Source organism: Primulina eburnea, chromosome 18, assembly GCF_022965805.1.
Source record: "Primulina eburnea isolate SZY01 chromosome 18, ASM2296580v1, whole genome shotgun sequence".
NCBI lineage: Eukaryota > Viridiplantae > Streptophyta > Magnoliopsida > Lamiales > Gesneriaceae > Primulina > Primulina eburnea.
Window position 1 is genome coordinate 28,245,442 of NC_133118.1, and position 15,370 is coordinate 28,260,811.

General features: G+C 31.7%; 1 protein-coding gene across 1 annotated transcript; it reads right to left on the reverse strand.

The window, feature by feature from the left end:
* Positions 1-1,886: 1,886 nt before the first annotated feature.
* LOC140819546 (protein REDOX 2-like) lies at positions 1,887-4,659 on the reverse strand. Its single transcript, XM_073179681.1, has 4 exons — positions 4,252-4,659; positions 3,095-3,338; positions 2,809-2,988; positions 1,887-2,460 (listed from the first exon to the last, which is right to left on the reverse strand). Exons 1-4 carry the CDS (start codon positions 4,572-4,574, stop codon positions 2,236-2,238), a joined length of 972 nt encoding a protein of 323 aa, XP_073035782.1. The 5' UTR covers positions 4,575-4,659; the 3' UTR covers positions 1,887-2,235.
* Between the last annotated feature and the right edge of the window lie 10,711 nt (positions 4,660-15,370).

The window sequence follows — 15,370 nt, forward strand, 5'->3', positions numbered from 1 at the left end:
TATGTATTATATAATAGTAATATAAAGATTTCAAAAAAGAGTAAAGAAATAATAATATCAATGTATAATATATTGCTGTTATCGGATTAATTTTACGTGTAATTAGACGATGATAAATGAATAACGTAGAGATGTAAGTTAGGAACTACAAGTAAAGAAACAGTGAATCTAACAAGTAACAAGTTAAATTAATCCCTTATTGGTATTCTAGTTGATGGACTAGGTGAAAGGTTAACAAATAATCATAAGTTTGATTCTCCAAATTTTTATCAGGTGAGGCCGTCGCACAAGACAATTAATATTCAATGCGGTTTACCTGACTAGCGTGGTTTTCAGATTATTACGTTATTTCGAAAGTTTACCTGCTGTAAATCGAAAGATGACAATCGTGAGTTTCAATGTCATAAAAAAAGTAACAAGTTAAATTAGCTATATATGCATCGCCAACAAAAATTATAACTTTGTCATTTTTTAAATTAGTACGTGTATGTTGCATATTACATTTTAAAGATTCTACTATATTGGATATAATTTATATAATAATATTATTATAAAATATATTTTATAACAAAAAAAATTGAAATATCATAAATATATACGGTCATCCTGCTTATATGTTATAGGGACAATAATTTTTTTAGTCTTCTACAAATCGTTTCATTTTAGGTTTCGGTAAGTATTCAAAGTTCATTTTGATTTGATGAAATAATTTTGAATTTTTTTTTTTTGTTTTGTTTGCTTTTAGTTCTTTTTTGGTGGAGCTGAAAAAACTAATATAACGTCTGAAAGTATTGGTGTGATGTCGAAAATTACTGATGTCGTGTCTGAAACAACTAGACTTCGGGGTTCTCGTATCCCGAGACATATGATACGTGTCAACTAAATATTTCAGTTATTAACTAATCATGCACAGTGTCCAAAATTATAGGAAGATCAAGAATATTTCTTAAAAAAAACAAAGATTTATTACAATTTTTCTTTTGCTTGAGAAACAAACCTCCTTAAACATGTTATGGGCATGAGTTATAGTTTAAAAGAATATTAAAAATATATATTATTTTTAGTTTTAAATCAGAAATATATGTGTATTACTTCCATGTGATCCATCAAATGAGCTTTGGGGATATTGACTTACTCGATAAAGATCTGTACTTGTGTAGCGTCTATATTGTGTATAATTAATTAGCAAGAGATTGATATCGACAATAGGTGTTTATAAGGTTATGCTAAGTCGCGTCAGAGCTCAGACTAATTGTTATGTATCGGAATGTCCTTATAGATCATCCGTTAAATGTATTGTGAACTTCACATTCTAAGCTTTTAAGGTGAAATTAGGTTCAAGCTTATGAACTTTACATGATATCAGAATTCATATCACAGTTATATGTTTGACTACCCTTATGGATCACTCACTAAGATCTTGTAAACTATATGTTTCAATTGTTCATTCTTGGCGTGTTGTCGGCGTGTTGACAAGTCGATAAATTGTTCAAATTTCCATCGGGACATATGAGACGAAAATATCATACTGCGTGAATCTACTATGAACGAATTTAAAATATACAATACGCGCATAATGAATTTCATAATCCACTAGATTCGTGGATTTCATGATGCTATAGTACATTTCAAATACTTTATCCATGCGGCTTACAATAATATACAGATAAAGTAAATGATATAATTAGATAAAATTTGTAAAATTAAAATAAAGATTGTTTTACGTCAGAATCAATAAAGTTCAAGCCACATTTTAATCTCAACCAAGAGAGTTAAGCTAACTCAGAAACATGTTCCGTAAATAACTACAGAAACAATCAAGATTGTCGTGAATAATATTAGAGCCAATCAAAAGTTACTCAATCAGTAGTAAATCAAAATCAATGCTTTCATCAAACATTTTAATCTAAACCAAACTCCCAAATATATGGCTAGTTCGACCATCCCTTGGTATTGATCCAATGACTACAACGGGACGGCATAATTTTTTCATGTGATTCAATGCATTAAACAATATGAAAAAACACATGCGACTTTTTTACAATAATTGGATGAAGATTATAGGATCTGGTATAATGAAAACAGCAGTTTTACTTTGTTTTTCCAATTTCAAAATGAAAGAATATTCATGGAAATGGCACTAATCTTTATGGTCCGCGACTGTATCTTGTCTACCTTTCAATTTATGTATGTTAGGAAATATGTTTCATGTGAATATCTGTGCATTCAATTTGTTCACACTTCTCCATCCCATAATTCTTCCACTGATTTGTATTGGCCTTTTGGGAATATAAATCTTTGTCCTGTGAATCCTCTTACCTGTGGTATCTTTCCAATCTTACATGCTTCTTCTTCTGTTAATTCCCAGTCGAAAATTCGAAGATTCTGTCTCATTCGCTCGCTGTCGAAGCTCTTCACAAGAGGGACTGCTCCCTGTTCGTATACCCATCTCAATGCCACCTGATTTTTCATTTATACCTATCAATGAAAGTTTAATTCGAAGAATCTCATTGACAAGAGCTGTAACCGAGTCGAAATGCTCGTGAGAAACTTTATCAAAGCTTGACTCAAGTTCTGATGTTTCACTTTGATTTTGTGAAAGTGGTATTGACATGCTTTGATATTCATTTTTCAAAAAACTTGGAGGAATTTTCGTAAGAAAATTATTTAATACTCGAGCTCAGATAAGTGAGAAAGCTTGAAAAAAACTATTCGATTCGAGCTCGAGTAGTCTGATAATTCAGACAACAGTCATGTATTTCAATTAAAAAAAACACTAAAAATATAAACTTTTTTTTTGAGTCTCACCTGTGCTTTGGTCTTGTTCCTAGCAGCTGCAATTTCTTTGAGAATTGGATTCTGCATCACTGCTTGTGATCCCCACAAAGCTCCATTTGCCCCAAGAGGAGACCATGCACACACATGAATCCTCTTCTCCTCGCAAACCTCCAACATTCTGCGTTGCTGCCATGCTACATTCATCTCAACCTGAATCTCAGTCGAGTAACGATTCAATAAATCTTCGAGTTTCGAATAAAAAGATGAGACACAAATTTTGAATATTACCAAGTTCTCCAAAATCTCATACAATTACCTGGTTAACTGCTGGTGGGATGGTTGCATTTCGCAGCAGTTTCGAGAGCTTTTCGCAGCTGAAATTGCTAACGCCGATGGATTTGGCTAAACCCAATTTAGAGCACTCCTCCATGGCCTCCCAAACCTCCTTCATATCGAAGAAAAGCATGTCTTCTTCACTTAGTTTATAAGCATCAGCAGTTTGCTTTATCCTTACTGGCCAGTGTATCAGATACAGGTCCACATAATCTTGCCCCAGCTTACTTCATAAATATATTTCTTGTAAGAATATTTTAATTCGTGACGGATTAACATACTGAAATTGAAATTTAAGATGGTTCAGAATTATATATATATATATATATATATCATAAACAGATGCAATAATTGCGCAATGAATTAATGTTTATGCTTAAGTTAGAAACAGAGTTCAAGAAAAAAAAAACATTATTTTTCATTTGGTGAGCTAAAGTGTCGAAATTGAGTTTTAATTTGCTAAACTAAGTTTCAGCATGGAGCACTGCTGGTAAAGGAAGTAGAAGTACTTGCCACCACGGTTCGATCGCTCTACCAAACAGAGACAATTATTACCCCCAACAATGTCCCTCCCAATAATTGCACTCCTAACAATCAATGGGAATTGAACATGTGACCTTTGTGACATTGGCTCTGATATCAATTGTTGGACCGAGCACTTACCACTAGTTATTACCACTAGCTATAACTAGTGTTAATGGTGCAACTCAAATCTTTTTAACCGCACAACAGTTCAAACACCTTCTACCAAACAGAGACAATTATTACACCAACACAGTATCATTATGGACGATTATAATTACTCAAATGAAAATTAGTAAGTTACGAAGTTTGAATTTCAAAAAAATAATAATAATGTGTCTTTCATAATTTTTTTGAAATTTTATTAGTTTCTTTCGTCGAAAATGATGAAATAATATTGAACATGTACGTATTGCAATATAAGAAAATACCAAAATTGTAAATAAAAAAAAGATTAAAAGTAAAATTTGATCGTATCAAAAGAAATAAAAGATTATAATTGTTTTTTTTCCCCATAATAGGATCCATAAAAATATATTAAAAATAAATAAATAAATGAGCCGCGACCTATAATTTCTCCGCCGCCATGAAAGAGCATGCAATAAAGGAAACAAGTACCGGAGTGTTTTCTCGAGGGCCGGCACCACAAGATCACCGTGAGCATCTGTTATGAAAAGCTTCGAGGTGATGAAAATCTCCTTCCGATCCTTAACCAGACCGCATTCGACCGCCGCGGCCACCGCTCTGCCGACGGCTTCCTCTGACCCGTACATGGCGGCCGTGTCAAAGTGGCGGTACCCGGCGGCGATTGCTTCCACGAGGACGGTTGTCAGCTGATGAACCGGTGGCATCGGATGCGCCGCCGTTCCAAAGCCCAGAGCTGGCATCTTGTGGCCGGAATTCAAGATCACTTCCGGAACTAAGAACTCTGTTTTTTCCATGAAATTTCTTCGACCTAATCAATTGATGTAACAGATTTAGAAAAATCGTATGGACAATGAACACGTTATTACGAGTGGATATTTCAAGCAAAAAATGTTCTCTGTTTAAAAAAATTTTAAAAATCCGGGAATGCGACGTCGGGGTTGAGAAATTTTCTTTTGGTAAGAACTCACGTGACACGGTTTTATATGTCATATTTTGTGAGATAAATCTATTATTTGGGTCATGCATAAAAAAATATTACTTTTTATGCTAAGAATATTACTTTTTATTATGAATATCGATAGAGTAGACTCGTCTCACTGATAAAGATTCGTGAGACCGTCTCACAAGAGACTTACTCTTTTTTTTCAACTCTAAAAATTATTTTTTATGTCTAAAATATCGTTTTTCACTGTAAAAATATCATTTTTTTAATTATGTTATGAAAATATTGTGTAATATATATTGATTTGAATAAAAAAAAATATTATTTTCCACTACATTTATAGATCGATCGACCTGTTTCAATGATATAAATTTATCGTATCGTTTTACATGATACTTACACTTTTGAAAATACTCCCATGTCAACAAAAGTCTAAGATGGATTAAGATTGACATTTCACAATTTTATATATTTCTTTAATCTTAATTATTTAGTAAGTAAATATTTTATATAATTGACATTATCATAATAATATCTACTATTATAAAAAAGAATGAGGTGACATAATGCATAATTTTTCAGATTACAAAAATACACATATCAAGTTACAAAAATACTTAATTTTCTATAACAAAAATATCATAAAAACCCATTTCAATAAATTTTTAGATAATCTATAACTATTATATATCAATAAAATATTTATTTATCTTTATATATTATTATGAAGTTTTAAATTTTCAATCATTCTTAATGTTAAAAGTTATTTTAAAAATAATATTATGATTAGTTATGAAAATAATATATTTTTTGAACAAAAGTTTTATCTTCGATATAATTTTTGTATCTTTTTATATAAAAATTATTTAATATCGAAAACTTTTAATGTATATGTACGTTGAATAGGTCTCTGTGAGACGGTCTTATTAATATTTATCTGTGAGACAGATCAACCATACCGATAGTAATACTCTTATCATAAAAAGTAATACTTTAATGGATGACCCAAAAAAGATATATGTCTTACAAAATACTACCCGTGAAACCGTCTCACGTGCAAAGAGATACTAGCTATGTATTTAATATTTATATAGCAAGAAATGTTCCACAAAATAGAGCAGATGATTTCATTCTCATAAAATAATTGTAACTTTGATATTAATTCTTAAATCAAATCCCTTCAAATAAATTAAATAAATTCCTTCAAAAAGAATCCCAAAGTTTCCCAAGTTTATGGATTCCAAATTTATTCAAATTACATTTATTTTCTAAAATAACAATAATTTATAATTTTAGTATGCTATAATGTCAATAATTCCTCCCGTTTTAATGGTTGGTTGAGAATAAAGAAACTTTATTATATCTTTTTTTTTTACAGTGGGTGTGGTGTTTTTGGCTTTAACGTGGGTGTTGGGAAAATTTGTTGAATTAATTTCTGTGATACTTTAAACATGCAAAGGTATATTGTGGCATTAATTTTTCTCTTTTACTTTTTGTTGGTTTTGCTCATTTTCTAACCTACGCATATCTGTCTACTTGATCGATTTTGGTTGAAGTTTTGCAAGAAAATGGGGTGCTTTCATAAATGTCATCAATGCGAAGCATTCACGAGTGCTAGCGACGAGCGCACGCGCACACACACATATATCAAATTGCGACACACACGCAAACGAACACTCACGCGCATAGACACACACGAATGTATATACATATACGTTGATATATCCAAGATAGCGTCCTAATAAGTATCTTAGTTTTTTGTTACATGTGGTTCGAAGAAAATATTTGAGTTTCTTATTTCTTACATTGATTCTATATAAGATCAAGAATATTATTGCTTATTGTGATTTATAGACTACTGCGTTAGTTTAAGAATTTACTCAATGTATACCAAAGAGTAGAGGGTATGAGTTATCATATCATAAAAAAATATCGTTGGTACGGGTTTTTTCGTACAAAAACTTGAATAATATGATTTTTTTGTTATTGTTCGTTTATCGCTTTAACAAAATTATTACTAACAACTGAGCTATTTTAAACTATAGATAGTTGAAACACCACATTTCAGATATTTTAAAGGGAAAATTTATTAGTCTCCATTAAATTATTAAATGTTATATTTCAGATTTTATGTTACCAATAATTTGGGAATTTAATAGCTATCAAGCACATATGTTCTAATTATGGCCGCAGCTACAATTTGGATGGATGGAATTTCGAGACGTGCCATCTGCAGTAAATGACAATTAATGAATGTTCTTAAACTAATTTTTGCATGCGAAGCAATCATTCATATTTTTAATAATAATAATAATAATAATATATATATATATAGAGTGGGTCTCATGTGAGACCGTCTCACGGATCTTAATCCGTGAGACGGGTCAACCCTACCCATATTCACAATAAAAAGTAATACTCTTAGCATAAAAAGTAATACTTTTTCATGGATTACCCAAATAAAAGATCCGTCTCACAAATATAACCCGTGAGACCGTCTCACACAAGTTTTTGCCATATATATATATATATATATATATATATATATATATATATATATATATATATATATATATATATATATATATATATAAATATATGACAAAAACTTGTGTGAGACGTATATCACGGATTGTATTTTGTGAGACGGGTCTCTTATTTGGGTTATCGATGAAAAAATATTACTTTTTATGCTAAAAGTATTATTTTTTATTGTAAATATCAATATGAGTATTACTTTTTATGTTAAGAATATTATTTTTTATTGTGAATATAAATAGGGTCGACCCGTCTCACAGATAAAGATTCGTAAAATCGTCTCACAAGAGACGTACTCTAAAATATAAACTCTAAATATATATTACTCTGTCTGTCTCTGTAAGGTTTATTTTGTCCGACAAATATCGAAAATAATGAAAATATCAGAATATGATGTAAAATAGTAAATTCGTGTTTTATCAGAATTAAATGTTGTGCCAGATGTTACAACATCTCGGACAACATCTACACGCAGCGGAAAATTAACTTTTATAACACAAATTGACTTTGAATTAATAGATGGAGAAGATTAAATATGCACAAATATAAATACTTGTGCGGTGACTTATGACAAAAATAAATCACTAGAAAACCACAATGTTTACACAAAAACCTAACACTAGTGATTATGACAAAAATCAATTTCTTCAACAAGTTGAGAAAACAAATGCTTTCTAAAACAAATAACCAGAATAAAACTAAAACAAGAAAGCAAAAACGTGTTGCTAAAAAGTAGATCCAAGATAAGCAATCTTCGGCCAACTTCTTCCCAGATGTTGTCCACAGATGTTCTCAACATTCACAGCAACACTCGGTATATGCACTCTTCAAAACAGCACGTCCCTCGAAGGATTATTTCTCTGACTTTTTCACGGCGTGCACAAGTACGTGTAAGTATGTATGATTGAGAGAGGAAAGCACCACGAAAATCTCCCACGAAAATCACCTCACGCGAAAACTCTCCACGAAAAACACTTCGTCTCCACGAAAATTATACACACAAACTCTCTGAATTTTTCCCACGAAAATTCTTTCTTTTAAGCTCCCAAGAAAATCACCTCCACGAAAATCCTACAAGTGAACTCCTCCACTAAAACTCTCTCTACAATCTTCTCTCTATTCATCATCAATCACCTCTTATGTATAGCTTTCATCTCTCCTAGAGTTTATCTTCCATAAAGAAATCTATAAGATATGGTAAACAAGAATTCTATTAGAAACAAATCAATAATACCATATCATGTAAATCATTATCATAAATATTATATCTAGAAGATATTTATCACAAAGATAATATCTAGAAAAGTAAAACAAAATATTTCACATAATCTTATCAATATTAAATTCAAGGAAGACATTATATCACAATAAAATCTTAACATAATTATCTAGAAAGGCAAAACCACAATTAAATATTATACTCAATCAAATCAACAAGGAAAAGATAATATTAGGGAAATCAATGTAATATGGAAATTATATTTCCCTTCAATCTCCGCCTTTTTACCTTTCTGGACAAAATCAAATCAAACTCAATTTCTCAGTTGACCTCCAGTTAACTCCCCCTTAATATCAGAATATTTTCCCCCTGAATAAAATCAAGTTGATACGGGTTTGTTCGTTGTGTTGGCAAAACCTGAGACAACACCTGCAAAAATCATTAACAGTTCATTTCATTAGAACAGAAACACATCAGGGAAGCAGAACCTTAACAAAGCAGAACATTAAAAACGAAATCAAGCAAAGGTATCAGATAGATGGTATCACGTGATCCTTTCAATTCACAGTCCCTTGAGTTTGAGTCGCATCTTCTCCCTCTTTTTGTCCAAAATGGACATCTACCTCAATAGCCAGATGATAGTCAAAAACTAAGTTCTCATAAGAGACAAGATCAGCTTTAGCCCGTAATTACTAACCAAAATTACTGAATAATTGCGTCAAGAATCATTTCAAAAAAAAATTCCAGAATTGAAGCACACATCGAATTAACACCACTGAACCATCAAAAATCACAAATATTGGATTTCTAGTAAAACCCAGATTTTCATCGAATTTTCTCAATTGAAATACGCATACCCTCTTGACCAACAATATTCACAATGTTATGTTTGTGCATGACCTGTTTATGCCTAATAACAGAATGTAACAGAAATAGAAACATGAAAACAAATATGAGATATGTTCACAAATGAAATGTTGTCACAAATGTTGGCAACATCTTCTCACAACACGTCCAATTTCAAAATATATTTCGATTTTTCTGCACACTTAGAGACTTATCAACTTTCTGATCATAGAAGTGATAGCTCCCACACTAGAAGAACGGTCTTCTTTAGGACTCCTCTAGGTAGCTTTTTCCAATTTCTTCTATTTTTGCCTTCTGTGTATTAAATTCAGAAGAGGTAGCTCCCACACTAAAAGCACAGTCTTCATTGGACTCTTTTAGGTAGCTTTTTCCCATCTTTTCTTCTGATACAGAGCATATGCATAATTGATTTTTCTTTTTACTCAATCTTTTCAAGTCACTTTTCGTATGGGATAATTTCATGGAGTACATGATCATCCTTCAACAACTTTGTAATTTAATCAGATTATTAATCATATCCAAGTGTGTTAAGTTTAGATAGAACAAGAAATTGTAAGTGCACCAGAAGATTATGCAACATTGTGATAACACATCATATAACAGTATGAATGCAAATGCAGTATGTCTAAATTCTAGAATGCACATGCATGTTAGGTGTTGTCTGAGATGTTGTAACATCTGAGACAACATCTATGAATGATCAGGCAGAACACATGCTGAGAGATTTCCAAAGCTTGGAGAACCTCTCAAAGTCTAATGCTTTTGTGAATATGTCAGCCAGTTGGTTATTTGTACCAACAGATTCAATTCCAATCAATCTTTTTTCTACTAAATCTCGAATAAAGTGGTGTCTAATGTCAATGTGTTTAGTTCGAGAGTGTTATTCTAGATTTTTTTTTGAAATATTAATTGCACTAGAATTATCACAGTAAACAACTAAAGTTTCACTCTCAAATCCATAGTCTTCTATCATTTGATTAATCCACAAAAATTAAGTGCAACCACTTCTTGCTGCAACATGTTCGGATTCAGCCGTTGAAAGTGACACAAAAAGATGCCATCATGCATTTGTTTTATTTGTAAACCAAGAAAAAAAACTTAATTCAACAACCATGCTCATTTCAAATGTAGATGACATGCACTCAACAAAATTATCAGCATGCTTTTGAGATGAGAAATCAAAGATTATATCATCAACACAGACTTGACAAATAAGAATCTCACATTTGGGATTTTGAATAAAAAGAGTTTTGTCTACCTCACCTCGTTTGAATCAAATTTCAAGTGGATATTCTGTTAATCTTCCATACCATTCTAGACATGATCCAAATGGTGTGGATCCTCAAAACCCTTAGATTGTCTGTGAAAACGCAGAGCTCATGCAAATAAGTCCAGCCATCTTTCGGTAATCAACTTTTTCTTTCTTTCGAGTTTGGACACCTTCATGCATACTTCCAATTATTTGAGATGATGGATGATTTTTCTGAATTTTACTTGGAATATTCTGTCCATCATCGTTATTCTTTTCGTCCTCAGCTTTAGTGACTTCAGTGTCAAGTGTTGTGTCAGATGTTGCAACATCTGGGGCAACATCTGCATTTTCCAGTGATATTGGAATTTCCAGAAACTCATCTACATCATATTCAGCTGTTTTCTTCTTCAAATCTGCACAGTCATCAAAAACAACATTAATGGATTCCATAATAGTCTTAGCTCGTAAATTAAACATGCGGTAAGCTCGACTATTAGTTGCATATCCCAAAAACAAACATTTATCACTCTTTGAATCAAATTTTGCAAGTTTATCACAGTCATTCAAAACATAGCACACACAACCAAAAACATGAAAATATTTAAGGTTAGGCTTCTTTCCCATAATTATCTCATACGATGTCATAGTCGAACCACTTCTCAAATACGCCCTATTTGAAATATGACATGCAGTGTTAAGGGCTTCTGCCCAAAAACGATTTGAAATGCACTTTGAAGTCAACATCACCCTTGCCATTTTTTAAAGTGTTCTATTCTTATGTTCGGCTATCCCATTTTGGTGTGGTTTCTTTGGAGCAGAAAATTCATGTGAAATACTTTTTTTGTCACAAAAAGATGAGAACGAGGAGTTTTCAAATTCCTTACCATGGTCAGTCTTTATCCTTGTCACCTTCAAATTATGAAAGTTTGTAATGCTTGTGACCAATTTTTTAAATACATTGAAAGTGTCTGATTTCTCCCTAATGAAACTTATCCATCAAAACTGTGAGAAATCATCAACAAAAACAAATGAATACTTCTTACCTCCAAAACTTTCCACTTCCACAGGACCCATAAGATTCATGTGTAGCAATTCGAGGCAAAGTGTTGTCCCAAAGTGGGGCAACATGTGATGTGACACGCGAGTTTGCTTACCCTTTTGACAGTCTCCACAAACATATGGTGTACTAGATGATAGGTTAGGCATACCTCGTACAGCATCGTACCTCTCCACGAAAAACACTTCGTCTCCACGAAAATTCTACACACAAACTCTCTGAATTTTTTCCACGAAAATTCTTTCTTTTAAGCTCCCAAGAAAATCACCTTCACGAAAATCCTACACGTTAACTCCTCCACTAAAACTCTCTCTACAATCTTCTCTCTATTCATCCTCAATCACCTCTTATGTATAGCTTTCATCTCTCCTAAAGTTTATCTTCCATAAAGAAATCTATAAGATATGGTAAACAAGAATTCTATTAGAAACAAATCAATAATACCATATCATGTAAATCATTATCATAAATATTATATCTAGAAGATATTTATCACAAAGATAAAATCTAGAAAAGTAAAACAAAATATTTCACATAATCTTATCAATATTAAATTCAAGGAAGACATTATATCACAATAAAATCTTAACATAATTATCTAGAAAGGCAAAACCACAATTAAATATTATACTCAATCAAATCAACAAGGAAAAGATAATATTAGGGAAATCAATGTAATATGGAAATTATATTTCCCTTCAGTCTCAATTATATAACCTCCATTTTCGTTTTTGGTTATCTTAAATATATATAGTCAAATTCTGTATCACAAAAACTCCAATGAGACTATATCAAGAGTCAATTTTGTGATACTGATATTTTATTTTAGCCACTCATAAAAAAATATTATTTTTTATTATAGATATAGTCATCCTCATGAATAAAGATATGTGTGACCGTCTAATAAGAGACCTACTAATTCTACATTTAGTAACAATTTTTTCTTTTTTCTTTTTTACTATAATATCCTTATGTAAATGTTTGAAAACATACAAATTTTATTTAATGAATTAAGAGGAGTAAAATAGGAAAAAAAAAAATTGTAATTTTTATTTTTCAATGATTTGCTTAACTTGTGTAAAAAAGCAAACAAATATATAAAGGTTGAACATATGAATGACCTATAGCTTAGGAGATCAAAGAGTACTATTTATCGATAAAATTTTTATAATTATAAATAATAGTAATCAAATAAATTTTCCATCGACAAAATTATTATTATATGCAAATGATTTTTTTATAATACATTATGTAATATTAATGTGTTAAAAAAATTAATATGAAATATAAAATCTACACAATATCAAGTAATATTCTGAAAAAATTGTTTTTTTATGTTTATGTTTTTATCTTTACGATTTTTAATCCATTTTAGATAAATGATTTTTTAAAATATGTCGATAGGATGATATATAAGTCTCAATCCTTTGATCTTGTCCCATATTCGAACTTCAGGTATCACTGGGACCAAGAGTTAGGGGTGATAACGGTGCTGTTTGAGCGGTTTTTTCACAAATTTCAAACAAGAAGTTATGTGTAATTCGGTTTGGATTATAGTTTTTAATCGCAATTTTTTTTTTTTGGTATAAAAGTCTATTTACGGTTTTAGGCCTTTTCGATCAGTGGAAAATATGGTGAAATTATATTTTATTTATTGTTTATTTAGGTTAGATCAGATATTTATTTTGAATTTGTCCAAAGGATTATAAAAGGCGAGGATCACTATTTTTGTCTGCCATTTTCTCAAGATGTGCAGCATTGGAAGCAACAAATCTAATGGAATTATTAATCTTTATTGTTGTTTGGGGTATTCAAAATTGAGGGAGAAACAAGAAGAAAACAATGGAAATAACTTTGTAGAGGCAAGTGTTGAACACTTTCTCCTTCAGAAGAATTTGCCCTCACAATGTGCTAGAGTTTGTGGCAATCTTCTCCCAAGATACAACTACAACACTTGAATAATGAGCACTCAAATATTCAAGTTCTTTCACAAAGAAATGGATGAACTCTCTCTTGTTGAAGAAAGGAAGAAGACAATATGCATATGATTGTATGTGTTTGAATGTGTTTTTGATTTTTAAATAATCATGCATTTAATGTTTTTCAAATGAAAAGACATGATCTCTCATTCATAGGAGATGTCCCTTGGCCATTGTAACTGATTACAATCATCAAACAATGCCAAGGAAATGAAAAAACATCAGAAAAAACGAAGGGACACGAAAAACCTGCAGGCACCCGCTCGCGCCTGCACGCGCGCGCGCGCGCTGCCGAGAGCTCTCGGCAGCGCCTGCCGAGACGTCTCGGCAGCTCCTGCCGAGTAGTCTCGGCAGCTCCTGCCGAGCGCTGTCGGCAGGCGCGCGCGCCTGCGCGCCGGATCTGGCGCAGGCGCGCGCCTGCCACTGTCTCGGCAGGCGCGCGCATGCTACTGTTCACCAACCGATTTTTTTTTTCTTTTTTTCTTTTTCAAAATCGATTCGTTTTCCGTCCCTTACATGTTCTGACTACTCGTTTGAAATTCTTTCAACATATATGATGAACTTTTTCGAGTTTTATTCAGAACAATCGAACTTAATATTCGTTCATTAAACTTCGTTTTTCTTTTCGAATTTTTCCAAATTAAACACATTGATTTACTTGCTTAATTTTCATTCATTAAGCAAAATTCCAACATTTATTTCTTCAATACTCTTTTTACTAGATGTAAGTTTCATTTTGTTGAATTATTATCATTATCTTTTTTTATTATGTGATACTTCATGGATGAGTCCATCCAAATCAGGCCTAAACTCCCGGTCCATCCCTAACCCAAATGGAGGGCCCATGAAATGCCCATGTATTCTCCTATAAATATCAAGTTTGAGCGTACGGTTCATTCATTCACTATATTATTTTTCAGCAGCATCCTTAGCTGCTCTCCACTTATATCCTCAGTTTCTAACTTGAGCATCGGAGGGGCTATGCCAAGACACTCTCATGGCCCCCTTCTAACGGTTTTATTCGTGATTTCATCTCGAGACAATTTTGAAACATGCGTCTGGACTAGTGACACTTGCTGGATTCAGACCTAAATTTTTCGTGAGAATCATTATGTATGCTAATGTTTTATTTGAACTAGACTTTTGAATTAAAATAAATCACGCAGAGAATTTTAAAGTGTGTATTTTTTTATAGATTATATTTGATTGAATATAATAAAATATTATATTTAAAATTGAATTATATTCTAACTCGAAAGTTCTAGCCAATTCCACTATAAGAAATATGGAATCTTCCATTTCGAAAATTGCATAAACTTGTATAAAAAATTTACTAACTATGTTTCTATATCTAATATAATTAGGTTTTGTTTACTGATTATTTTAGGTTAAATATAAAATTATTAATATAATATATGATAAATGATTTTAAAAAATAACTATTCTAATTATGCGGTGCACCATATTATACGGTGTGGTGTGAAATTTATTTTTAAACCGTGGTTTTGGTAAAACAATTTAAACATGAATGTGTGATACGGTTCAGCTCGATCAATTTGGACGGTTTTTGATAAATTTTGTGGGCTGAATGGTTCTTTATTTTTTTTTGTGGGCTGAATAGTTTTTTTGTGGGCTGAATAGTTCTTTAATTTTTTGTGGGCTGAATAGTTCTTTAAAATTTTTTTTTGGGGAATATATAGTTATTTAATTTTTTTAAAAAAATAAATTCATCTAA